Source organism: Panthera tigris, chromosome F3 (genome assembly GCF_018350195.1).
Source record: "Panthera tigris isolate Pti1 chromosome F3, P.tigris_Pti1_mat1.1, whole genome shotgun sequence".
Lineage (NCBI taxonomy): Eukaryota > Metazoa > Chordata > Mammalia > Carnivora > Felidae > Panthera > Panthera tigris.
In genome coordinates this window covers 37,233,441-37,260,258 of record NC_056678.1, presented here as the reverse complement: position 1 = coordinate 37,260,258, position 26,818 = coordinate 37,233,441, and the positions used below count along the sequence as shown (strand labels likewise).

At 37.6% G+C, this 26,818-nt stretch overlaps 1 protein-coding gene across 2 annotated transcripts in view; it reads right to left on the bottom strand.

Moving 5' to 3' along the window:
* NEK7 (NIMA related kinase 7) overlaps positions 1–26,818 on the bottom strand; it is a 160,510-nt gene that overhangs the window by 92,424 nt on the left and 41,268 nt on the right. For both annotated transcript variants that reach the window (XM_042976374.1, XM_042976377.1), the window contains exon 2: positions 4,941–5,025. In XM_042976374.1, the coding sequence (XP_042832308.1) occupies positions 4,941–4,997 (57 nt within the window). In that variant the 5' untranslated portion in view covers positions 4,998–5,025. The remainder of the gene's footprint in view (positions 1–4,940; positions 5,026–26,818) is intronic.

The following is a 26,818-nucleotide window of genomic DNA, read 5'->3' as shown; positions in this document are numbered from 1 at the left end:
CACTAAGGCATGAGAAAAACAAAGTTCTTGGAAGCTAAGCAATGAACAGGCTTCAAAGAAGAAAGTATGGCCAACTCTATCAAATGCAGCTGGTAAGTGAGGAAGATGAGGCCGAAGAACCCACAGCTGGACCGAGCAACATGGGAAGTGCGATCCTGGCAAGGGCAGTGTAGGTGGCATGGTCAGGGAGAAAGCTTAATTGGAGTACACTTCAGAGAGTGAAAGGAGAGACAAAACTACAAATAAATCTTTCTAGGAATTTTGCAATAAAAGGCAGCAGAGAAATAGGTCAACAGCTGGAGAGAGGGAGGACTTCAAATGCTGTTTTTTGAGTTTGTTTGGTTTGGTTTGTTGTTTGATGGAAAGAATAACAGCGCCTTAGTATGTAATAGAAAGGACTCAGTAGAGGAAGCTGAAATAAGCAGGGGATGGAGATGGGATCTGGTGCTCATGGGAGCACTGGCCTTTGAGAACAGTGTGGCTTCTGCATCTGAAAAGGAAAAGGCAGATCACAGGAGTACAAATTCCGGGAGGAGGATATCCATGGTAGGGGTCTGTGAGCGTTCTCTTCTGACTGTTTCCATTTTTTTTTTTTTTTTTAAAGTGAAGTAGGAAGCAAGAGCATTAGCTGAGACTGAGGATGGAGGGAAAAGTGTTGGGGGCTGAGGAAGAAAAACTAGGAAGTAGTCACTGAGGAGACTGGGAAGAAAAGGCATTAAAAGAATATGGCTGCTGATACAGAATTAAGAGTTACTTGAGGTTCATGCTCATGAACTTAAACTATGTATAGCAAGAGTCTTCTTTCCTCAAAACAGCAGCTGCTCATTCTCCTGTACCTTTATTAATAAAGTTATTCAATGAACTAAACTTGTTAAAAGAAGACCATTACATCTAAACTTGTATAAAGACTCCCCAAAATAAAAGCTCTGCTCAATGCTGTATGACAAGTACCTTGGCAAAATCGATTTATCAAAAGAAGCAAGCTAAATGATAACCCTTATTTCATAAAGAAAGTAATTCTGTAAAAATAAGTTAAAGAGAAGAGAAGAGGGGCGCCTGGGTGACTCAGTCAGTTAAGCATCCGACTCTTGAGCTCAGCTTAGGTTGTGATCTCACAGTTTATGAGTTCAGGACCCACGTGGGGCTCTGTGCAGGCTCTGTGCAGAGACTGCTTGGAATTCTCTCTCCCTCTCTCTCCACCCCTACTCTATTCATGCTCTCTCTCTCAAAATAAATGAACTTAAAAAAATTATAAAAAGAGAGAGAGAGAGAGAGTAGGGAAGGTAATACAGTTATCATGTCCAAAAATCCTATCCACGCAATAGAGTTCACTGGGGGCCGCTTCGCTCTGGCCCACAACACACCTGGGTCACTAGCCTGACATGCTACAAGGCAAACCTCACCTCTTCACACTCCTTTCACGGAGATGCGAAAGCACAAGTGGACTCTGGATTTGGCTGCAATGAAGCTTAAAGGAATGGTCAGTCTACCTTTCTGCTTGGATTGGAAAACAGCAAGGCAAGATTCTCATACCTTCCAAGCTAAATAAGGACAGTCTATTTTTCTACCTGCAGATGTGGGATACTTTCTCTCTTTCACAAGTAGCGAAAGCGTTAACACTAGATATCTACAAATTTACAAATAATAATTATAAACTAAGCCCTGAAGATTATTACAATTAAAATTAATCTTCCTTCTGGGGTGCCTGAGTGGCTCAGTCAGTTAAGCATCCAACTTTTGGTTTCGGCTCAGGTCATGATCTCACAGTTCATGAGTTTGAGCCCCATGTTGGGGGGCATGCTGACAGTGGGGAGCCTGCTTGCGATTCTCTCCCTCTCTGCCCCTCCTCCACTAGCGTGCATGTGCAAGTGCACTGTCTCTATATCTCAAAATAAATTAATTAATTAAAAAAATTAATTCTCCTTCTAATCACTACCAGAAATCGTTAGTATTACACTGATTATAATTGTTTTGTATTTAAATTTATGATAAGAATGTGAATGTACCATAGCCCTCTTCAAATAATGACGATAAATCAAAATACTCACAAAATGTTAGTTGTAAACTTCCATTGTTTAAAATTAGTCTCATAGTAGAAAATAAACATTTTATCATTTATCTGTCACCATCTTATACACAGTCTGTATTTCTTTTAATTAAGCTAAATCCATCGTTCCACAAACAACAGTTCTAAAGCAATGAGAATATATAAATTAGAATCTAGTTAAAATATCCTTGCAGTATCTTCTAGGCTTTAGTGGAAGGAATCAAAGAAAGAAAGAAGGAAGGAAATGAAGGGAAGGGAAAAAATGAAAGCTGACAGAAAAAATTTTTCTCTAAGTTCAAGAGAATCATAGTAGTGCAAAAGCACATTTTAAAAGATACATAAATCTCATAATCTAAAACTTCAACAACAACAACAAAAACTCCTATACTAAAAATGAGACCATATATTCATATTGTGGGGTTAGAGTATTCATCTCAGAACAAGGAAAGGAAAGATATGCCAGGAATATACATCACTCATCATTATAACAGGGCATAATTGGTATTTGACACTTAGAAAGCTGACTTCCCCAGATTTCTGTTTATGTCCAGACTGATATTAGCATTACAAAAGTGAAAGAAGTCACTTGGCTAACCATATGTTGCCATATCACCCCCCTTATTCAGTCCAATGGTGTGGAACACAACAAAAGAAGGTTGTCAACCCCTAGCAGACACTGTCCTTTCCCAGCGCTTTAAAATAATGATACCAAGAGTGGGAACATTTTTCAAAGATTTAATAAGCAATAACACCTATAAGCTCTTGTCAGGTAATCTTTCTTTCATGATCTCACACCATCGGTCTGAAGGGGGGGAGGGGAGGAATCCTTCTCCCTTCCCCCACTTGCCACAGGCAGCTAGAACCCGGGATGACACTTGCCTGTTTCCAACAGGGAGAGAGGTCCACCCTCACAGGAGCAGCAGCAGGAGGCATAAGCGAAAGGAACAGTGTGAAAAGAGATGCAGAACCACATATATAATCTTGAAATTTATGCTGTGTGGCAGCTTCGTGTCTCAGAGGAAAATAATTACTTTCATTTTTGCCTCCTACTGCCACTCCGACCTTTCCCGGTCGGTGAGTCAGTGGGAGGCAAAAATGAAAGTGCTTTTTTTCTCCCCCCTTTGAAACTTAGAGCTGTTCCAAACTGTGGATTTCAGAATCGTAACAAGAACTGCCTAATTTTTAGAGGGCTCCTTTTATCATCTCCACTAGAAACAACAAGACTATGAAATAATAGTGTTGGCCTATGTGTGTAAAATCGGCGCTAACGTGTGTATGCCTGATAGTTAGAAGGTGCTAATTACAAACTTGATAATTTACCACCATAACAGAAAATACAGACGGATTTTAAAAAACAACCATCTTGAAATTAAAATACTGGACACTGTATATTAACTAGTTGGAATTTACATAAAAACTTAAAAATAAAGAAATAAAAATAGCGGCCTGACTCTAAGGTAAAGGGTCTCTTTTTTGAATACCGAGAATTCAGGTAAGTATAACAAAGAAAAGCAATGTAAACTTCTGTTAGGTAAAGGGCTGATTTAAACATCTTCATCTGAAGGAGCCCCTGATTGGCTTCAAAGACATCTTCTTATTGAGGCCCTGCTCCATATGAAGAAGTACAATACCACAGCATATCCAAAGTGAGTAAGGCATAGTTCTCTTCGAGTGTAGCCCCAGAGAGATAAGAAAATGTCCACATAAAACAATACAACAGTGTCAGAAATACCAGAAGACATACAAAGAAGGTATCATCAGGTTTTCAAGAGAAGATATTACAATCAGAAAAAGCTTCATGATAGAAATGGCATTTTAGATGGTACTTAAAAAACAGGCATGATTTGAAAAATTGGCGAGAAAAATGAGGGTGCAAAGGGAACAAAATCACAGAGGCAGAAAAGGCAGTGCTGGCAAAATTTTCTGAACTGTGTTTCACAGAAACTGGTTTCACAGACACCGATTCTGGGAGAAGTCAATAGATGCACTTAAAAATATATAATAAAAAAGTCCCATAGTTAAATAAGTGTGAAAAACACTTACACCCATGTCCTCCTCTGGGAAATTTAAAGTGCACAGCGGAATAAGAAAGGCTCTGAGGAAGGATTGTCATCAAGTAACTGTTTAACCCAAGTCCCACCAACCTATATGACTACAGAAATTTGAAAGAATATCCATCGACTCTTCCAACAATTTCAGAATCACTATCTAAGCAAAACTGAGATAAGATTAGCAGAGTAAATTTGAGACTAGACTCTAGAATCTAGAATGCCTCAAACACAAAACTGAGAAATGTAGCTTTTATGAATGACAGCAAAAGTGAGATTTGGGCCCTACAAAGAGGGGTGTATTCTTTCAAGCATATCATCACATATTGGGCTTAATGGCAAGCTTTGTATGAAACATTCTTTCACTTCATTTTATGTTACAAAAACATAAGCAACCACCTAAAAGGAGAAACGCACCACTTATCAGAGAACATGAGAAAAGGAGCAATAATGGAAGGCAGCTGTGGATAATGCAGGATCAGCCACCAAAGCAAAGACAGGCACCACATATACGGGCACCCCCACTAGCTGGGCACAGCCTCACTTGTGTTCTTTTCTCTCTAAGCTTAATAATATTAACTCACAAAGCCTACCGGTCCTTCAATTAAAGTTAAAATCTATAGTTGGGTTTTTTGTTTGTTTATTTGTTTGTCTTTTTACATGTTGGTGCATTAGAACTAAGTATTCTAAAACACTATTTAAAATATAAACAATTCTGACTAAACTTGTAAATGCATAATTAGCATTTTTGGGGCTGTTTTATTTCCTAAAGGAACTGTAATTCTGTACACACACACACACACACACACACACACACACACACAGCCTTCATTAGAACAAATTACCTGTGGCTGGAACTGGGGAACAGGTGGCCCTTGCATTCCTTGTGATTGCTCATCCATTGTCTGAAGCAATAAGAACTTTAGAACTCTGCAAAAATATAAAGTTGAAATTTAAATAATGCAATCATTACCAACTCATTTTGCTTATCATATTCCTGATGCTTGCATTCAAATATTAGACTTACCTAACATTTCAGAAAGTATCCAAGAACATACCCCATAGTCTTCTACCTGCCATTTGCCAAATTCAAGCTCTGTTTAGCTAACACAAGTGGCAGATTTACTGTCCCAACTAAGTCCATTTCTCCAAAGTAGTATTATGTGCTTAGAAAATTCTATATTGTGAGATGAAATGTTCTCTTCTCCATTATAGCATGTAGACCAAACAGACTTCCCCTTACCCTTGCCAATATGCAAAGATAATTACCATAATAAGCTTCCATAAATGTGGTAAATGTTATACATTCTAAAATGTACCTCATCTTCATATTCTAAAATGTTAGTGTTTTTGTTCTGTATGTCCAACTACAATTCTTACTGTAATTTTAGGTTTAAACTTAAAAGGCTAGTCCTCATGAGGTTGTTTACTCTTTTACGCATACTTTGCTTATAATTATTAAACATTCATCCATTAACTCCATAAACATAAGACTAATTCTATGTCACCTACTGCACAAGGCTCAAGTATTGAACTACAAATGAGACATGGCTGTTGGCCCATCCAACAACACTGATTCTACACACTGTCAACTATTTCTAGGTTCCTTGTGTTATTTTATATGAAAATATAACTTATATGTTAAAAAACTAGGATCCATTTAAGTGAGATTAACAGAGAAACTAAAACACATACTCACTTCATTATACTCTTTAAAAAACAATGTAAAAAATGACATGGGTCATTTGTATTGCAAATGTTTCCTTCCATTCTATAATTTGTCTTTTCTAAAACCTTTTCAGTGTCATCTTTTCCTTTATAATTAATACCTTTGTATACTATTTAAGAATTATTTCTCTACTCCAGGTTTTCATACATTAGCTTCTAATGTAAGCTTTATTGTTTTATCTTTCACGTTTAGATACATAATCGACCTGTAATTAAATTTTTGTATCACATAATGTAAAGACAATATTTAGTTTTTTTTCCATATGGATATCCAATTGATTCCAAATCATATACTGAAATGATTATCCTTCACCCCATGCCCCTTTACACTACAACTCTGTCATCCTTGCCATTTATTAAATGAAAGCATAATACACACACACACACACACACACACACACACTGCCAACTTACTGAACTCACTTATTAGTTCAAGTAGATTTTTGGTTATTCTTGTCTTATTGCAATGGCTAAAACCTCTAGTACGATGAACCTAAGTAAAGAGTAGACATCCTTTTCCTGTTCCTATCATGAGAAAGTGTTGAGAAGGAAAAACTTGCCTTAACCATTCAAGGTTCTTCTAGCTTTTCTAAGAATCAAATTGAAATGAGACAGAATAACAGGAGAAAAAATTAGTGACATGTATACCTTCTATATACATAGGAGCAACTCAGGAAAACCAAGCAACTCCCTGAAGTGGTCGAACCCATCAACTTAAATACTGTCTTTAGGCAAAGACAAAAGATGTTGGGAGTCAGTTATGAGAGGTAACCAGGAAAAGCACAGTAGACAAGGTAAGATTGTTATGCAGAATTAACTCATTACCTTCTCTATTAGTAAGTTTCCAGGAACTGGGTCAACCCTTCTTCCTGGTACAGCAAGAGAGACACCCTTACAAATGGAGATTTATATATATATATATATATATAGACAAATACCTATACAAAGGTGTAACTTCTACTTGGTTTTTGGAGCTTCTCATGTATTTGCAGTATCTTAAAAATAACCAGCTTAAAACAATCAATAGGCCAAAGTGACATATTTAGAAAAATATGTTCCCTTGCAAAAACATTTCGCCATTAATGTGAGATGTATATTTTTCTTAGATGTCTTAATTTATCAGGTTGAGACAGTGTCCTTCTATTCTTACTTTGCCAGAAGATTTTACATAGGGATGCCTGGGTGGCTCAGGCAGTTAAGCGTCTGACTCTTGGTTTCGGCTCAGGTCATGATCTCATGATTTTGTGAATTCAAGCCCCACATCAAGCTCTGTGCTGACAGTGAAGAGCCTACTTGGGATTCTCTCTCCCCCCCCCTCTTTCTGACTCTCCCCCACTCATGCTCTCTCTCTCTCTCTCAAAATAAATAAATAAACTTAAAAAAACATTATATATATATATATATATATATATATATATACACACACACACACACACACACACATATTGTTCATTAAAATGTTGAAATATGGTGACTCATTTCTGAATGTTAAGCCAGTATTAACTTCTGGGATGAATCTCAGTCATGGTATATAATCATATTTATCTATTTTTGGATTGGTTTTTATTTAGTGTTGGATCCAAGGAAGGGAGGAGACTGAAGAAGAAAGAGAACCCTAGTAATGAATTAGAATATCTTTTACTGTGAAATCCAAATCATTAAAATCAGCATTTCACATAGTATCCCACAGATAGTTTCACAAAACACTCCATGACAAAAAGGGTTTCCAGGTCAAAGACCTCTGTGAAATACTACTCATTATATAAATCACTCGTAGAGAGTCATAATAAATACTGACATATGAAAGGATCCAAACAGGCCTGTAGTTAATAAAAAACTTAAATTCATTTAAAACTTCATTCTGTTTAACTTAGTCAAAAAATGCTTTCCTTGTGTAACATTTTCTAATATCCCACACAGCTTGACTAATGCTAAGAACACACTTGAGAAGTTTGTACTAGATTATAATAAAATGGGTTTCCTCATACCTACTAATGAGTGACAATGTCTAAATAAATAAAATTATGAAGAAAAGAAGCTAAAGGAAAACGAAATTTAAAAAAAAAAAACCAACATAAAACTCAAAGAAATCATATAAGTGATTTAACCTAACAATCTGCATAACAGGAAAATCACTTCTACAATATCCCTTGACAGAGGTCAAAAAGCCTCTGCTTGGAAAATTAACATCTGTATGAAATTCTCATATTTCATGTAAGCTTAATAAGTACAATGAATAAAGAGCAACAAAATTTTCTCTGCATAAAATCTAACGTAGTTCCATGTGTCACTAGATTCTTAATGCTATTACAGAATAAGAATATTTGGGGCGCATGGGTGGCTCAGTTGGTTAAGCGACCAACTTCGGCTCAGGTCATGATCTCGCGGTCCGTGAGTTCGAGCCCCATGTCGGGCTCTGTGCTCACAGCTCAGAGCCTGGAGCCTGTTTCAGATTCTGTGTCTCCCTCTCTCTGACCCTCCCCCGTTCATGCTCTGTCTCTCTGTCTCAAAAATAAATAAACGTTAAAAGAAAAAAATTTAAAAAAAAAAAGAATATTTATAGATTGGTTTCACACCATTATCATATTTTCAAAGGCCAAAAATATTTATATTTTATCTATTTCCACTAATCTCTTCATAAATAAAATAAAAATATATTCTAATATATAAAATATGTTAAAGGGATATCCACTCTCACCGTTGTTGTTTACCATAGTGTTGGAAGTGCTAGCATCAGCAATCAGACAACAAAAGGAAATCAAAGGCATCAAAACTGGCAAAGATGAAGTCAAGCTTTCGCTTTTTCCAGATGACATGATATTATACATGGAAAATCCGATAGACTCCACCAAAAGTCTGCTAGAACTGATACATGAATTCAGCAAAGTTGCAGGATACAAAATCAATGTACAGAAATCAGTTGCATCCTTATACACTAATAATGAAGCAACAGAAAGACAAATAAAGAAACTGATCCCATAAGAACCATAAAATAAGATAAAGAACCATAAAATACCTAGGGATAAATCTAACCAAAGATGTAAAAGATCTGTATGCTGAAAACTATAGAAAGCTTATGAAGGAAATTGAAGAAGATATAAAGAAATGGAAAAACATTCCATGCTCATGGGTTGGAAGAATGAATATTGTCAAAATATCAATACTACCCAAAGCTATCTACACATTTAATGTAATCCCAATCAAAATTGCATGAGCATTCTTCTCGAAGGTAGAACAAGCAATCCTAAAATTCATATGGAACCACAAAAGGCCCCGAATAGCCAAAGTAATTTTCAAGAAGACCAAAGCAGGAGGCATCACAATCCCAGACTTTAGCCTCTACTACAAAGCTGTCATCATCAAGACAGCATGGTACTGGCACAAAAACAGACACATAGACCAATGGAATAGAATAGAAACCCCAGAACTAGACCCACAAAAGTATGGCCAACTAATCTTTGACAAAGCAGGAAAGAACATCCAATGGAAAAAAAGACAGTCTTTAACAAATGGTGCTGGGAGAACTGGACAGCAACATGCAGAAGATTGAAACTAGACCACTTTCTTACACCATTCACAAAAATAAATTCAAAATGGATAAAGGACCTGAATGTGAGACAGGAAACCATCAAAACCCTAAAGAAAGTAGGAAAAGACCTCTCTGACATCAGCTGCAGCAATTTCTTACTTGACACATCCCCAAAGGCAAGGGAATTAAAAGCAAAAGTGAATTACTGGACCTCATGAAGATAAAAAGCTTCTGCACAGCAAAGGAAACAATCAACAAAACTAAAAGGCAACCAACAGAATGGGAAAAGATATTTGCAAATGACATATCAGACAAAGGGCTAGTATCCAAAATCTATAAAGAGCTCACCAAACTCCACACCCGAAAAACAAATAATCCAGTGAAGAAATGGGAAGAAAACATGAATAGACACTTCTCTAAAGAAGACATCCGGATGGCCAACAGGCACATGAAAAGATGCTCAACATCGCTCCTCATCAGGGAAATACGAATCAAAACCACACTCAGATATCACCTCACGCCAGTCAGAGTGGCCAAAATGAACAAATCAGGAGACTATAGATGCTGGAGAGGATGTGGAGAAACGGGAACCTTCTTGCACTGTTGGTGGGAATGCAAACTGGTGCAGCCACTCTGGAAAACAGTGTGGAGGTTCCTCAAAAAATTAAAAATAGACCTACCCTATGACCCAGCAGTAGCACTGCTAGGAATTTACCCAAGGGATACAGAAGTACTGATGCATAGGGGCACTTATACCCCAATGTTTATAGCGGCACTCTCAACAATAGCCAAATTGTGGAAAGAGCCTAAATGTCCATCAACTGATGAATGGATAAAGAAATTGTGGTTTATATACACAATGGAGTACTACGTGGCCATGAGAAAGAATGAAATATGGCCCTTTGTAGCAACGTGGATGGAACTGGAGAGTGTGATGCTAAGTGAAATAAGCCATACAGAGAAAGACAGATACCATAGATCCTGAGGAACTTAACAGAAACCCATGGGGGAGGAGGGGAAGGGGAAAAAAAAAAAAAAAGAGGTTAGAGTGGGAGAGAGCCAAAGCATAAAAGACTCTTAAAAACTGAGAACAAACTGAGGGTTGATGGGAGGTGATGGGTATTGAAGAGGGCATCTTTTGGGATGAGCACTAGGTGTTGTATGGAAACCAATTTGACAATAAATTTCATATATTAAAAAATAAATTAAATTAAATTAAATTAAATTAAAATATGTTAAATATATATTCAACCTTCTAGATTATAAATTCCATGTTGCAGGGACCTATATATGTGTCAGCCACAGTTGTATCCCCAGTGCTCAAGTCAATGCTCGGCACAAAACAGGTGCTGAATATTTAATTAATGAATGCATGTATGTCTGTCATAAAAACATCAAATAATTACTGTTACAGTTTAATAAATCTAAAGTCAATGATGAGAATAATCATTACCAAATTCAACAAATTTGGCCACCAATCTTCAATCAAAAAAAGCTGCCCAAAGAAGGTGCTATCTAAATTGGGTTTTAAATAATGAAGAGGAAAAGTTAACAAGGTTTAGATGACCAAGGAAGAGAGGAATTCTGGGAAAAGGAAAAAAAAGATATCGAAACACCCAAAAGCAGAACACAACATCTTACAAAGTAGCTTCAAATTAAAGTTGACAGGTAGTAGGAGATAGGTGGTGGAGAGTTAGTAGCAGGTTACATTAACAACACAGGTGTCAGTTCATGAAAAAACTGTTAGGGTATTTACTCTATCCAGTTGGTATCAGAGAGCTAATGTTGAGTTTCAAGCGGCTAAGAGAAAGAATTTCACTATTTTTGAAAGACAGTCTTTCTTGCCATGTGACTGAGTAGAGGGGTTCCCAACCGTAAGCAACACCAGTTAAGAAGCTACTGCAACAGTCAAGAAATGATAAGGCTGCTTGCCACATCCTCTTTCTTGACCTTGCCCAGCTTTCAACAAAATTGACCATCTCACTTTCGTAAAATGTTCTGTGATCCCATATTCTTCTGACTTTTCTCCTACACTACAGCTATTCTTTCTAAGTTCCTGTCTAACATTTATGTTGAAGTGCTCTAATATTTAAATCTTCTTTTGGAGGGGGAGGGGCACCTGGCTCAGTCAGTTGAGAGTCCCTACTCTTGATTTTGGCTCAGGTCATGATCCCAGGGTTGCGGGACAGAGTCCTGTGTCGGGCTCCACAATGGGCACAGAGCCTGATTAATAAGACTCTCTCTCTCCCTCTGCCCCTCTCCCCTGTTGGATCTCTCAAAAATAATAATAATTATTATTATAATTCTTTTTTAAAAATCTACTGTCTCTGCTGAAGTCATCCTACCCAGTACCATGACTTTGAATACCATCTCTATATGATTACTCTGAAATCTGTATCTCTACCATAGGTGTATGTTCTGAGCTCTGAGCTACAAACACCAATATCCAATCTCCCACGTTAAATAGAGGATTCCATCTCCCATCTCCCAAGATATGCTTCACAATCTACTCAGTTGGTCCAGCCCCCAAATTCTCAAGCTTCTGGGTCTCTAGACCTCTATATATGAGGATCCCAAAGACCTTTGGTTCACGTTGGTCATGACTATCAATATTTCCCATTATCAAAGTTAAAACTGAAAAATGCTTAAAACACATACTAATCCATTTACAAACAACAGCAATAACACTGTTACAGGTTTCTATATAACATATTTTCATGAAAAATAGATACATTTTAAAAAACTAGAAGAGGGGTACCTAGGTCGCTCAGTCAGTTAAGCGTCCAACATCAGTTCAGGTTATGATCTCATAGTTTGTGGGTTCCAGCCCCGCATCAGGCTCTGTGCTGATAGTTCAGAGCCCGGAGCCTACTTTAGATTCTGCATCTCCCACTTTCTCTCTCTCAAAAGTAAACATTAAAAAAAAAATTTAATAATACATGAGTAAATAATTAGAAGAGAGGCACTGTCTTACATTTTGCAAGTTTATTAATGTCTGCAGAGCAGCAGTTTCAATCTGTTCAAATATGTTGTTTTGGCAGAAGCATATTTTTAAAAATCTGGTCTTCCACAAATGTATAGTTGGAAAATAGAGGAACATTTTAATATCCAATGTGGATATCACTGTGGATATTCTCCTTTGATAATACACCAAACTTGACAGGTGGCAAATTCTTTTTTTTAAGTATTTTATTATTTTTATTTTGAAAGAGAGTGAGTGTGTATGGGGAGCCCAAGCAGGCTCCCCACTGTTAGTGCAGAGCCAGATGCAGGGCTCAAACCCACAAACCATGAGATCATGACCTGAGCTAAAATCAAAAGTGGGACGCTTAACCAGCTGAGCCACCCAGGCACCCCAACAGGTGGCAAATTCTTACAGGTTAACTGCAATGTGGACTCTCAAATCAATATACTTCTATACTCTGTTAAAATCCAGTGGTCTCTCTTGCTCTTTGAAAAGACCTTTTACTCATGGTTGATTTTGTAATACCATGCATTGGTCATCTGGAAAATTTTACTTTACTGGGTTACTCAGATCATCGAAATGTTGACCATTTTCATTATACGAATCAAAAAAAAAAATCCATTCATTAATGACACAACTAATCTCCTTTAAATACCAGGAAGATGTCAAGGTCATAGTGATGAACATAACTTCCCCAAAATTCCAATTTTCAGTTTGAAAGTTTGATACTTATCATTAGTAACAAATAATGTCAGTTGTTTTCCTTTAAATGAATGGCACTTAATTTTCTTTTTTTTTTTTTTTTTTTTAATTTTTTATTTATTTATTTTTTTTAATATATGAAATTTACTGTCAAATTGGTTTCCATACAACACCCAGTGCTCATCCCAAAAGGTGCCCTCCTCAATACCCATCACCCACCCTGCCCTCCCTCCCACCCTGCCCTCCCTCCCACCCCCCATCAACCCTCAGTTTGTTCTCAGTTTTTAACAGTCTCTAATGCTTTGGCTCTCTCCCACTCTAACCTCTTTTTTTTTTTTTTTTTTTTTTTCCTTCCCCTCCCCCATGGGTTTCTGTTATGTTTCTCAGGATCCACATAAGAGTGAAACCATATGGTATCTGTCTTTCTCTGTATGGCTTATTTCACTTAGCATCACACTCTCCAGTTCCATCCATGTTGCTACAAAAGGCCATATTTCATTTTTTCTCATTGCCACGTAGTATTCCATTGTGTATATAAACCACAATTTCTTTATCCATTCATCAGTTGATGGACATTTAGGCTCTTTCCATAATTTGGCTATTGTTGAGAGTGCCGCTATAAACATTGGGGTACAGGTGCCCCTATGCATCAGTACTCCTGTATCCCTTGGATAAATTCCTAGCAGTGCTATTGCTGGGTCATAGGGTAGGTCTATTTTTAATTTTCTGAGGAACCTCCACACTGCTTTCCAGAGCGGCTGCACCAATTTGCATTCCCACCAACAGTGCAAGAGGGTTCCTGTTTCTCCACATCCTCTCCAGCATCTATAGTCTCCTGATTTCTTCATTTTGGCCACTCTGACTGGCGTGAGGTGGTATCTGAGTGTGGTTTTGATTTGTATTTCCCTGATAAGGAGCGACGTTGAACATCTTTTCATGTGCCTGTTGGCCATCCGGATGTCTTCTTTAGAGAAGTGTCTATTCATGTTTTCTGCCCATTTCTTCACTGGGTTATTTGTTTTTCGGGTGTGGAGTTTGATGAGCTCTTTATAGATTTTGGATACTAGCCCTTTGTCCGATGTGTCATTTGCAAATATCTTTTCCCATTCCGTTGGTTGCCTTTTAGTTTTGTTGGTTGTTTCCTTTGCTGTGCAGAAGCTTTTTATCTTCATAAGGTCCCAGTAATTCACTTTTGCTTTTAATTCCCTTGCCTTTGGGGATGGAATGGCACTTAATTTTCAAGAAAATGTCTACAAAACACCCATGCCTGAATAACCAAAGTTTGTCTTTCAGTCATTCTTTCAAGCAAAACTGGTGTTCCATGAAAATAGCAGCTACTCAGCTTGCTCTTCAAATAACTGCACAAATGCTTTTCCTTGATACAACTTTGATTTACTGCAGTAGTACTTTAAGTATACTTCCTGTTTCATCACACATATTAAAAGGCATGTATTCTGTGGTTAAGAAATAATAAAAAATAACACTCTAATAATAACACTCATCAGTAACATTTAAAAATGAAAGTCACATTTCTTATTATAATTACAGAACATTCTTTCCATGTAAAGAATACAAAGACTAGTACAGTCTAGTCTGTGCACTGATTCAAGCTAAGACATCAGGGGTTTTAAAGATAATGACTTAGTATTACAAAAACTGCCCGATCTTGCAGACCACATGAGACAGCCTCTAGGACCCCACCCAACCTTTTGCCCCCGCCATCCCCAGAAGTCTATAGATCATACTTTCAGAAGAGGAGGTCTAATCAAAAACCTAAAATTCATTCTTTATTCTTTTTTTTTCCCCTCACCTCCCTGTTCCTCATATCCAACACATCAGTAGGTGCCATTTGTTCTATTTCCAAAATACATCTCAGATTTGTCCATGGTACCCTATCACCACAAATAAGACCCTACAAGGTATCGTTAGGTCTCCAACAGGGACTACTATGATAGCCTACTAATTGGTCCTCTTTTCCATCATTCTGTTCAACAGTGATATTTTGAAAACATAAATCAACAAAACATACCCGCTGCATGTAAGACTAAAATCCCAACTCCTTGCCAAATACTGCAAAACCCTGTAAATAATCTCCTGACTACCTCTTCTATACTTGCTCATCCCAACCTCTCACTGTCTACCTTCCAGCAATGCTGAACCCCCTTCTCTTCTTTAAACCTGCTAAGGCCTCCTTCCCAGCATCAGAGCCTTGTACTTGCTGTTCTCTAGGCCTAGAATCCTTGATCTGCTGGCCCAAAATCAGGCCTACCCTAACAGCCCTCTCCAGAGTAGTACCCTCCTCTCCATTATCTTTCACATCATCACTCTTGTTTCTACTGAGCAATTACAATAATCTGTAACTATCTTGTTCATTTTTTTTTACTTGTTTATTATCTATCTCCTCTGCCATAACGCAAGTAAACACACAGGCAGGAACTTATTTTATTTCCTGCTACATTCCCCAGCAAGTACCTGGCAAAAATATGGGCACTTAATAAACATCTGCTGAATGAATGAAAAATGAATGTAAATGAGGAACACAGTATATATTTTAAAGCTGCTTATGTTTAGACTTTTAGGACTTATGACTGATCAATTGTAGTTGATAATAGAAAAGGAAGTGAAAGATGACACCAAAAGTCATCTTTGTGGGGGACGGGAGGACATAGTGATAGCACCATCCAAACTAGACAACAGAGGACAAATCAAAATAGGGTGGGTGTTAGGATGGGCAAGACGCAGGATAAGGACAATACAGGAAAAACTAATTGTGAATTATTAGGAGACAGACTATAAAGTCTGTAACAGCTAAATTTTGCCAAGTATAATCTTTGGGGAAGGGGAGTTCAATACATTGTCTTGTAATTCTCATACAGTTAGTTGTTTATTAGCTAAGGCTTTTCAATGTGTTTGAAAACAGTTCTTCTCTTAAGCATATTACATACAGGTCCCCCAAATCTTCCAAATACCACAAACATTTTTACAGATAGCCACAAACTCAGTGCACATTAAAGTCTTCCCAATTCTTGTGTATAGTTACGTATTTTGCAGGAAATAAAACTACAAAATTAGGCACCTGAATTTGAGATGTAAAAGCTAACTCAATGACAAAACTACTTAGTTTCAAAAAATTGTATGTCAGTGGGCTAAACTTCATAATTCATATAACTCGTAATAAAATTATTAAGCAAAATATAATATACTTACATATTAAAAATAATAAATAAAATAGCCTTCAGTGGCACTCAGATATAGTGAGATTATATATATATATCTTAATCTGCTAAAATATAATTACAGCACCATTTCCTAAATAAAAATACCTTTCCTAGTTCCCATTTTAATACACATATAATATATAAATCCCTGAGATAATTATAAGCAAATTAAACATGCTAAGTGTATACTTTTTTCCTATAATCAAGCAAGTGACATTTACATGAGACAGCACAAAGAAAATTAAGTAGAAGTACCTAACATCATACATTTCTGTGTTATCATCAGTAAGTTTTTAAGAGCTACTAGGATACTGTCAGATCTTTGAAGAGAACAATGAGCATTACAATCACAACATTTATAATGAAAAACATTAAAGTAACCAAGCACTCAGTCTTGGCTTCTAAATGCCACTCTTCACTTGGAGGAGTCAGCTTTTTGGAGAAATGGTTGATTCCAGTACCGAGGCTAGGAAAGAACAAGCCAAGTCTAAACATCATGTTGTGCCACAAAATACAGTAATATGTAACGAACAATGTGGATATGTCAAAAGGACATAGAAACTAGCTTGATGATTCCTACTGGCTACACGTGGAACAATTTGAGAATAATAGATGATAATGCACTAAATAAAATAAGAACTTGTGAGCCTATAAAGATATAAATAAAGAGTGAAAAGGGGAAAGCTATTCCTTGCAAGACAATGTTACCTCATAAAGAATGATAGAATTAAAAAATCATGCTTTACCAGTCATCAGGGAAACAACTGATCCAGGCAAGAGTCATCAATAGATACTATGCTAGAGGAACAAGTTATTTTCAGTGTCTGAAAGTATCTAACCCCCCACACAAACACACAATTACAAATAATAATAATAATAATAATTACAAAAGGACAGGATAATTTTATAGTAGAGAACCTTAGTTAAATGATCAAAGCTAAATCCAGTAATGGAATATAAAAAGATCACGTGCCTCTAAATATAATACACTTAGAAGAAACGTAATTTGTGTTATTTCTGCCAGAAATGCAAACTTTAAACTTAAACACAAGGAAATACCAAGTAAACCTAAATTAGGTACACCTATAAAGTAACTGGCCTCTACTCCCCAAAACTGTCAATGTCTTAAAAGGCAAAGAAGTACTGAAGAACTGTTCGAGACTCAGAGGCCAAAGAGACACAAGGAGTGCAAGCAAGGTACAATCCAGGATTTTCAATTTCTATAAAGGAGACTATAGGGACAATCTGAAGGTCTGTATGTTAGTAACAATACTAAAGCAATATCAATGTCCTGACTTTTATAATTGTACAGTGGATATGTCAGCAAATGTCTTTCTTTTTAGAAAATGCACAATGAGGTACTTTGGGGTAAGAAGGGCATCAACTAATCTCAAATGTTTCATTTTTATATACATTTATACTGTTGTACATATACACAGTAAGATAAATGTGATAAAATCTTTAATTTTTTTAACGTTTATTTACATTTTGAGAAAGAGAGACAGAGCGTGAGTGGAGAGGGACAAAGAAAGAGAGGGAGACACAGAATCCGAAGCAGGCTCCAGGCTCTGAGTTGTCAGCACAGAGCCTGATGCAGAGCTTGAACTCACAAACCATGAGACCACAAACTGAGCCGAGGTCAGACGCTTAACCACATAAGCCACCCAGATGCCCCTCAACGCGATAAAATCTTAACACTGCAGAAATCAAGATGAAGATTTTTTTTATGTTTATTTATTTTCTACAGAGAGAGAGAGAGAGACAGAGCATGAGCGGGGGAGGGGCAGAGAGAGAGGGAGACACAGAATCCGAAGCAGGCTCCAGCCTCTGAGCTGTCAGCACAGAGCCCGACACGGGGCTCGAACTCACAGACTGTGGGATCATGACCTGAGCCGAAGTCGGATGCTCAACCGACTGAACCACCCAGGCGCCCCAAGATGAAGATTATACGGAAATTCTTTGTTCGTTTTTATAATTTTTCTGTAAATCTGAAATCTATCACAATTAAAAGTTTAAAAACTAAGTTTAAAGATACAACATAAAAAAGAACATTAGGGGTTAAGTTTGAGCCCCACATTGGGCTGTATGCTGATAGCTCAGAACCTGGAGCCTGCTTTGATTTCTGTGTCTCCCTCGCTCTCTGCCCCTCCCCCACTCACACTCTGTTTCTCTCTCTCTCTCAAAAATGAATAAACATTCAAAAAAAAATTTTAAGCACATTAAATTATCCCATATTCAGTGTCAACAAAGAAACAGATGCATACCCTTATCACAAAACTTTGCATGTCTTTTAATTAGAACTAACTACTGTGTCCCTTTACAGTCAAATCCGACCACATTTCCTGTCAAAAATTGATCTGTACTCTATCGCTATAGTTTTTCGTTTTCTAGGACAGCGTATAAATGGGAGCCAATACTGACTTTTGAGTATGGCTTCTTTCACTGAGCACAACATGTCTGAGACCCGTCTAGGTTGCTCCATGCAGCCTGTTCATTCTTACTGCTGAGTAGTACTCCACTGCATGGATGTACCACAGTTTATTTATCCACTTGCCAATTGAGATACATCACCTGCATTGTTTCCAGTTCTGGACAATTACAAACACAGCCACTATCAACATTTGCATACAGGTTCACATTAGTTTCACATTAGTTTCCATTTCACCTGGGTAAATATCTAGGAATACGATTGCTGGATACTACTAGATTTTAGTAAGTTAAGTGTACATGCAAAATAGGTCTATTTGGTAGGCTAAGAAATAGAAAAATGAAAGTACCTCAGATCATCTTGCAACTCATGTACCTTCCTTGTGGTTTCAGTGACCTTCTCCTTACTCATTCTTTTATTGTTTACTATTCTAATAAGATTATCACAAAATACTGGATAGCATATTTGCCTACTGGACTCGTATTTTTGTCAAGTTATCAAGTGAAGAGCAAGGAAATATGACAGAGGATTTCTAATAAAAATTAAAGTAGACCAAGAAATAAGTATTAAATCTTTCAATTTTGTGAAAAAAACAGACATTACTTCCCCCGACTATTCAATGAATTAGAATAGGTCTAAAATAAATAGCTAATTGTATGCTGAAAGAATAAAAATACCATATTTTCACTGAAAAATTAAGGCCATTATGAGAACAGTTTGTTTATGAATTCCTACTCCTATTTCTGTAAAATACATATGGTTAACTGGTCAGTATGAAATTGAAATATTGAAATTGAAAATGAAATATTGAAGTTAAGTAGAATGCAGATAACCAGAGAAATACATAAACAGTTAAATACAAACTTTTTTTGATTTGGGATAATTTGTGTGAAATGTTTTTCAAGACACTAAAATGAGGAAAAGTTCATAGCACTTGGCAAACATCTTTTTCATTGCACTAAATCTTTTTAGAGCTGTTGCTATGCTTTAGACGTATTCCCCAAAACAGCTGAAAGAAGGATTCTACATTAAAGTGCACAGAAGACGTCCAATGAAATATCATTTGGAAGCTGATTTACATTGAAGCATCCCTAAAGTAACAAAGGTTGAGATAAGCAGGACTATGTTTTTATTATGGCGCTTACTGACACCTGCTGGTTCAATTTTATCTACCTCCTCAATATACATTGATATGTTAAAAGTCTCAGATGTGAAGGTTTGTATCACATGAAACAGAATCCTTAACCAATGGACCACCAATTCAAAAACTAAATGAACCAACTAATTACTTCCCATACCCACTGACTTACTGAAATCAGTGTTATGGCTTTACTGTAACTCACTTCCTAATGGACTTACTTACTTAATTAAACTACCACCTAATATTTTGATTCTGCCTTTACTTCTGAGACTTAATTGAGATTAAAGTTAGATTTTTTTAACTCAAACAGCAAAAGGCAGCAGTTCATATTATTAGAAGTCAACAATGCCAAAAAGTGGATGTCTTTAAAAATATACATGATTTAATTTTTCGGTTTTTGCTAAAGCAAACTAAAAATCCTATAGTTGTAAAATAAGATAATAATACATGGCACTTACTTACTAATACCTCAAAATTTTACTCTCTCCCCACCCTCTTTCTTTCCCCTAAACTCATTATAAAATCATATGGATTTTATATGGCACTTTCCTCTTCCCAGAAACTCATTCCTAACATTAAAAAAAAAAAAAAAAAAAAAGGTCTCTTTAAGAAAAAGATGCTATACAATAGTAAGCCACCATGTCTTAATTGAGATTAAAGTTAGATTTTTTTAACTCAAACAGCAAAAGGCAGCAGATCATATTATTAGAAGTCAACAATGCCAAAAAGTGGATGTCTTTAAAAATATACATGATTTAATTTTTCGGTTTTTGCTAAAGCAAACTAAAAATCCTATAGTTGTAAAATAAGATAATAATACATGGCACTTACTTACTAATACCTCAAAATTTTACTCTCTCCCCACCCTCTTTCTTTCCCCTAAACTCATTATAAAATCATATGGATTTTATAAGGCACTTTCCTCTTCCCAGAAACTCATTCCTAACATTAAAAAAAAAAAAAAAAAAAAAAGGTCTCTTTAAGAAAAAGATGCTATACAATAGTAAGCCACCATGTCACTTATCTTTGTACTTGTTTTTACTCTTTCTCCAGCTTAGCAAACCTAATAAGAAATAGACTCCATATAGCAGGGAAAAGGATTAACTCAAATTCAATAATGTACCTAAAGATATGCAGATAGAGCCCAAAACAAAGTGTGCAGGGTAGGCTGAGTGAATACTTTTCCTTCATTTCTTAACTATGCATTAATATATTTCTCCCATAGCAAACAGTTATTCAAACCTAAATAAGTTATTTTCTAATATATGATTGTGAATAAAATTAATCTTGAATGCATACTCTAAATCAGTCAACCCTGGCTGGCCATCAGGATCACCAATAGAGGTTTACGGCTTTTTCATTTGGCTGCTTGGGCCACCCACATTCCCATCCTCTGATTCTAACTGGACCGGTCTTGAGTGGAACAGTATTTGAATTCAACATGTAGCAGGTTCAGGCTATTTTCAGTTTAGGTCTTTGTGTCCAGGAGCATCACTACTGCTGAAAACGATGCGATGCACGGTCAGGCTGCCGAAACTGCCACCTGTTGGCCCCACTAAGAAAGCTGTCTTGGACTCAGGCAAAGAACATGAAAGAGGCAGCCCATGCCCAACCTGTGAGTCTACACTGGATCCAAACAGAAATAAGCAACAGTGTTTTCATTCAAGGATGCTGACTGATGACTCAGTCGGGGGAGGAGGAGGAGGGGAAGCTGGAGCCAGCAACGGGGGCTCTGGGCAATCCCAATGGATTCTTGCTGTTGGCAAAACCGTCATTCTTACGGGCTATTAGCGTTTTCAAAACTGGGAAAACTGAGGAGGAACACAAACATCTCTTAGGCACATACAGAAGTCTCTTCTGAAATGTCTCCTCCTCCTTTTTTAAAACCCATCTGAAGTCCTCCGTTAGTTTCAAGGTCATATATAAACTGATTTACTCTTCAAATTACAATATTTAGAGCAGTTATTTCAGGCAATATCTGCAAATGAAATATGAGTTTATTTTTAAAAACATAAATATGCAGGTCTTAGCTTCTGAACTTAAAAAAATTAAGCACCTTAGTATCTGCCAGTTCAAAGACGTGCCAAATTATGTGATAGCACAGCAAAAAATAGATGTTAGGAAATGCTCTCATCTGTAGAGTTCTGTATTGTATCATCAAAATACAAAGAATACTACTCTCTTGAAAAGGATCTATGAAAAACAATTTATAAAGAAAACAGGAAGGAAGGAAAGGAGGGAAGAAAACCAAAGTAAGCCCTTTGAATTCAACCTCTGTCACTTTGTAACCCAGTATAAACTAACACCTCTTTTTCTGAGCTCTAGTTATTAGCAGCCCCTCCTTTAGGCATGGGAGTGGGGTTGATTCTTCTATTATTTCTGCCACTATACTACCCCTGTCATAGTATTTTACTAATCAGGAAGTGTTTTCATATACATAATGTTACTTCTTTACTCCTCTCAATTTCTACTCTAAAAACAAGAGTTCTGCCCTCAAAATCCAATAAAACTGACCGAGTCAACAACAGGATCATTTTCCCTTCTTGGGGAGAATTAGCTATGTCCCCTGACAGAAATTCTTGCTTCTCTTGGGTGCTTAAAGAAACAGAGCTCTTAAGTGTTTATCTAAAACACTGCTTCTAAAACTCTTCCGTGAGTTCTTGCTCCTGGAACTTGCGAGTGTGACGAGAAGTCCGTGTAAATGAGAAATCTCTTCAGTCTACTTTCTTTTTTTAAAAGATGAGAAAAAGTTTTCATTCTCCTCTTGATTATATAAAACACTTCCCCCGCCCCCACCCCCAAAATCTGCAAGTGTAACTGATGCTCCAAGAAGATGGTTTCAAGCACCAGGCTCGCGAGGTGTTGCCCCAAGTGAACGTGACCTGCAATAATCACTCAGTCCCAAATCTCAGCACTGCAGAATCTAAAGGGATGTGATACATCATCTATTTCAACCCCCTCCAGTTTTATAATAATTCTAATCATAAAGATTAACAGACTTCAGAAATTACTGGCAAGAGGGAGAAACGGTTATATGCCATGTGAGAGTTCATGAACGTTTCATATTAAGTATTTTATTCTAAAAGCACTTGTAATTCCAACATGCCCATTCTAGCTTTAAAAGGGGGGAGGGGGCGCTGGGTGGCTCAGTAGGTTAAGCCTGGGACTCTTGATTTCGGCTTAGGTCATGACCTCATGGGATCGAGCCCCGGCATCAGGCTCTGCACTGACAGCACGAAGCTTGCTTGGGATTCTCTCTCTCTCTTTCTCTGCCCCTCTCCCGCTCGCTCTCATGCTAAGGAAACAAATAAACTTAAAACAAAGGAAGCGGCAGGGACGGGTTTTTCCCAACAAATTTTTGTTTCTATTTTTTTGTTGAGCCTTCTCATCCCTGACTCTAGAGTCATCCTGGGTAAGGGGGAGATCAGAGGGCACAGCACCAGCTCTGCCGCTGCAGTGACTTCTGGTAAAACTGTGTGGTGGAAATGAAAGGAAGAAGATGGAAGCTGAACACCACCTGCCTGTGAGGCTATGCACGCAGCACCACAGAGGTGCTACAGTCATCTGCCTCCAACCCAAAAATAACACCTTCCAGAGTAATGAGTTTCCACACTGAGGGCTGGGCCGAGTTACTCAATGATTGACAGGGGGCTGCTAAAGAGAGGAGAGTGCCAGACCAGCCCTCTCTGGTCATCCCTGAGAACAAAGACTGGGTCACATTTTTTTCATATTCCTGACAACACCTACAGCAGCACTAAAACTCTAATAGGATGATTGATGCCTGCGAGCATTTAAATCCTCGGCCAGTGTAACTAATGTGGAACTCTAGTGCTGTTGAGGCCACGTCTGAGTTATTTCTGGTTTGGAAACAGGCGAGGCTAAAGTACCTCTGACTTTTTAGGTAGAGCCAAAAAGAGTCAGCAGACTGGATGCCCGAAGATGAATGATTGTAATAAACCGTCCTCAGACATGAAATTTTAGCTTCGTGCTAAATCCAAACTACAGTGTTCTCTGTGACTGCCGCAGTTTATAAAAAGCCTTTGCTGAACAAAGGGCTCCCCAATTCTGACGGCTTTGAACCAGAGTCTGTATCTCAAAACAGTTGCAGTATATGCCATACTTTGAAATAAAGCTTAAATGTGACCTTCAAGTGTTTCTTGTTAATGGTCACTGTGTGGGAAGACACACCTCCCACCCCTTACTGCCCCCTTGACACTTACACATTTCTGGTGCAGAAACCCCTAAAGTCTTTCAATGTCACCTGTATTCTCTCAATAGACAGACCATCAACAGAGTGAGGTTCCAGAGCGAGAAGAAATGGGAGCAGAAAAGCAATCTTAAAAATCAAGTAGGGGTTGGGGGGGCGGGGGCGGAGCACCTGGGTGGCTCAACAAGTTGAATATCTGACTCTTGGTTTCAGTTCAGGTCATGATCTCGTGTGTCGTGGGACCAAGCCTGTGTCAGATTCTGCACTGAGTGTGGAGCCAGCTTGAGATATTCTTTCTCTTTCTCTCTCTCTCTCTCTCCCTCCCTCCCTCCCTCCCTCCCTCCCTCCCCTTTTCCTTCCCCCATTCGCACTCCCTCCCTCTCTCAAAAAAAAAAAAAAAGAAAAATTGTTTTAAATCAAGTGAGGACAAAGAGAGGAGAGAAAATGCACTTTTAAGCTATAGCCAATTCCTTAGATTCTATAGAAAGAATTGAATCTTTAAGTTTGATCATCTGAAACAGAGATCAACCAATTTGTTCTATATAAGGCCAGATGGTAAACATCTTAAGCTTCACAGGCCATACAATCTCTGTTGCAATCACTCAACTCTAATGGCAAAGCAGCCATAGAGAATATATACAGGAAGAGGAGGGGCTGTGCTCCAATAAAACTCTATTTACAAAAATAGATAGTGCCACATTTGGCCCACAGGCCATAGTTTGCCAACCTTGGATCTGAAGTAATGTATGTTACATTTTGGCCCAGTGAAAATCTGGGACCTCAGAAATAATGTATTGGCCCTGGTTATCTGAAACTCTCTGTACTGAACTTTGAGTTTGCCCATGTCCACCACAAACTGCTGGTTTCTCAAATTGAATTAATAAAATGAGTCCATGAGATAAAACAAAAAAACGGATCTGTTAAATTCATATTAAAATAGGACTAAAATATTTTTGTGGTTACCCTAAATCATAAATTTAGATATGCCCTATGGAATAATTTCTGGTGGGACTCATTAAGTTACACTTCTGTCATTCCCTCCTTACCACAATGCACACAAATACAACTATCTTCCACTAAAGTCTACAAATTAATAAAATTACACACAGATCATACTCTGTGCATCACATACCACAACCATCACTATCAAAAATTCTATGGATCTCAGTAACTCAATAAGAACAAGTACAAAATCGAGGGAAGGCACCCAGTAAACCTATTATCACAAAAAAATCCAAGCAAGCAAAGTGAAAGCAGTTAACAGGATGAAAAGCAAAGCAGAGATTCTGGCAAACCCATGGTGCTGGGGAGACAGAAGTGGAGTACAGAAGGCATGAAGGAGCAGAGGTCTGGGCAAACACTGTAGGCACTGAGTCAAGACCCTTAAGGTAGACCGGCCCCACTTTGATCAAGGTGAAAGGTGGTATGTATGTCCACCAGGAAAAAAACTGAATCCTCTTTGGAGATGGTGACATCACTCAGAGTTTCTACAAGTTTTCATATGCATCTGATAGGCAATAAAAAATCACGATGCTGGCCAAGAAATCATATAACCTAAAAAATGGGTGCGGTGGGGCACAGACAACAGAAACAGTCCACAAAGGGAACCAGATTTGAGAACCATCAGAAACAAACTTTTAAATAATAATGACTAGTGTGTTCTATAAATTAGGTGAAAATAAGGAGAATTTCATCAGAAAAAATGAAATTTATAAAAAGAGACAACTGGACTGTCCACGAAAGAAACAAGTAAAAGCCCTAATTTAACGTTGGCTCAAACAGATCAAAGATGCACTGCAATCTCTATGGTGTACACTATTAGAACAGTGAAAAGAATACGTAACTAGCAAGGTAATGGAGCAGGGGGTAGAATAACAAGGACAAAAATGGAATGGTTAAAAAAGGACGGCAAAAAGGGAGGCAAAATAGGAACAAAGAACAACTGGAACAACAGAAAACAAATAATAAGATGACAGGCTTAAATTCAAATCTATCAAGTAATGGCATTAAATGTAAATGAAGTACATAAGCTCCAACAATTATAAGACAAAAATGATCAGACCAGATTTTTTAAAATTCTAAATGCTTGTAAGATATGCCTCACATAGTTGAACACAGGAAGATATTTTAAAAGAATGAAAAAGAGATACTATGGGAACACTGGCCAAAAGAAAGCTAGGGTAACTATATATTAGACAAAGTAGATTTTAAGACAAAAGGCATATTAAAAATAAGGAGAAATATTTCATAAAAATAAAAGGTACAATGCAATAAGACACAACAATCCTACATTTGCATAACACTGCCTGAAACTATAAAGCAAACACTGATAGATCTAAAAGGAAAAAAAGACAAGTCTACAACCAAGAGCGCACGTTCTAAAATATCACTCTCTGTAACAAACAGAACCAGTAGACAGAAAAACTAAATAGCATATGTTGGAAAGAGTTAAACTGCACAATAACTAATTAATAGCATTAAGTACATGCAGTGGAAAAGAACAAAGTCTGAAAATCAATATCCAGCATCAGCAGTGGATGCTGCGGTGCGCCCTCCAGATAGCTTTTCAGCACGGAAGCGCTCGTTCTCCAAGCTGCAGGAAGAATGACTGCTGAGGGCTCACAGCTGAGTCCCTCTCAAGGCAGCTGCATCCACTGAGTGGTCACCGGGAGGGTACAAAGGTCCAGACCCCTTGCATCAATCTGAGACTATCCTGAAGCTCTAGTCTAGCTCCTGAATGGTCCCACAGGATTGGCTGAAGACTTTGTTGCAACCACAGTGCAATTCAGCTCCTCCTGCCCAATC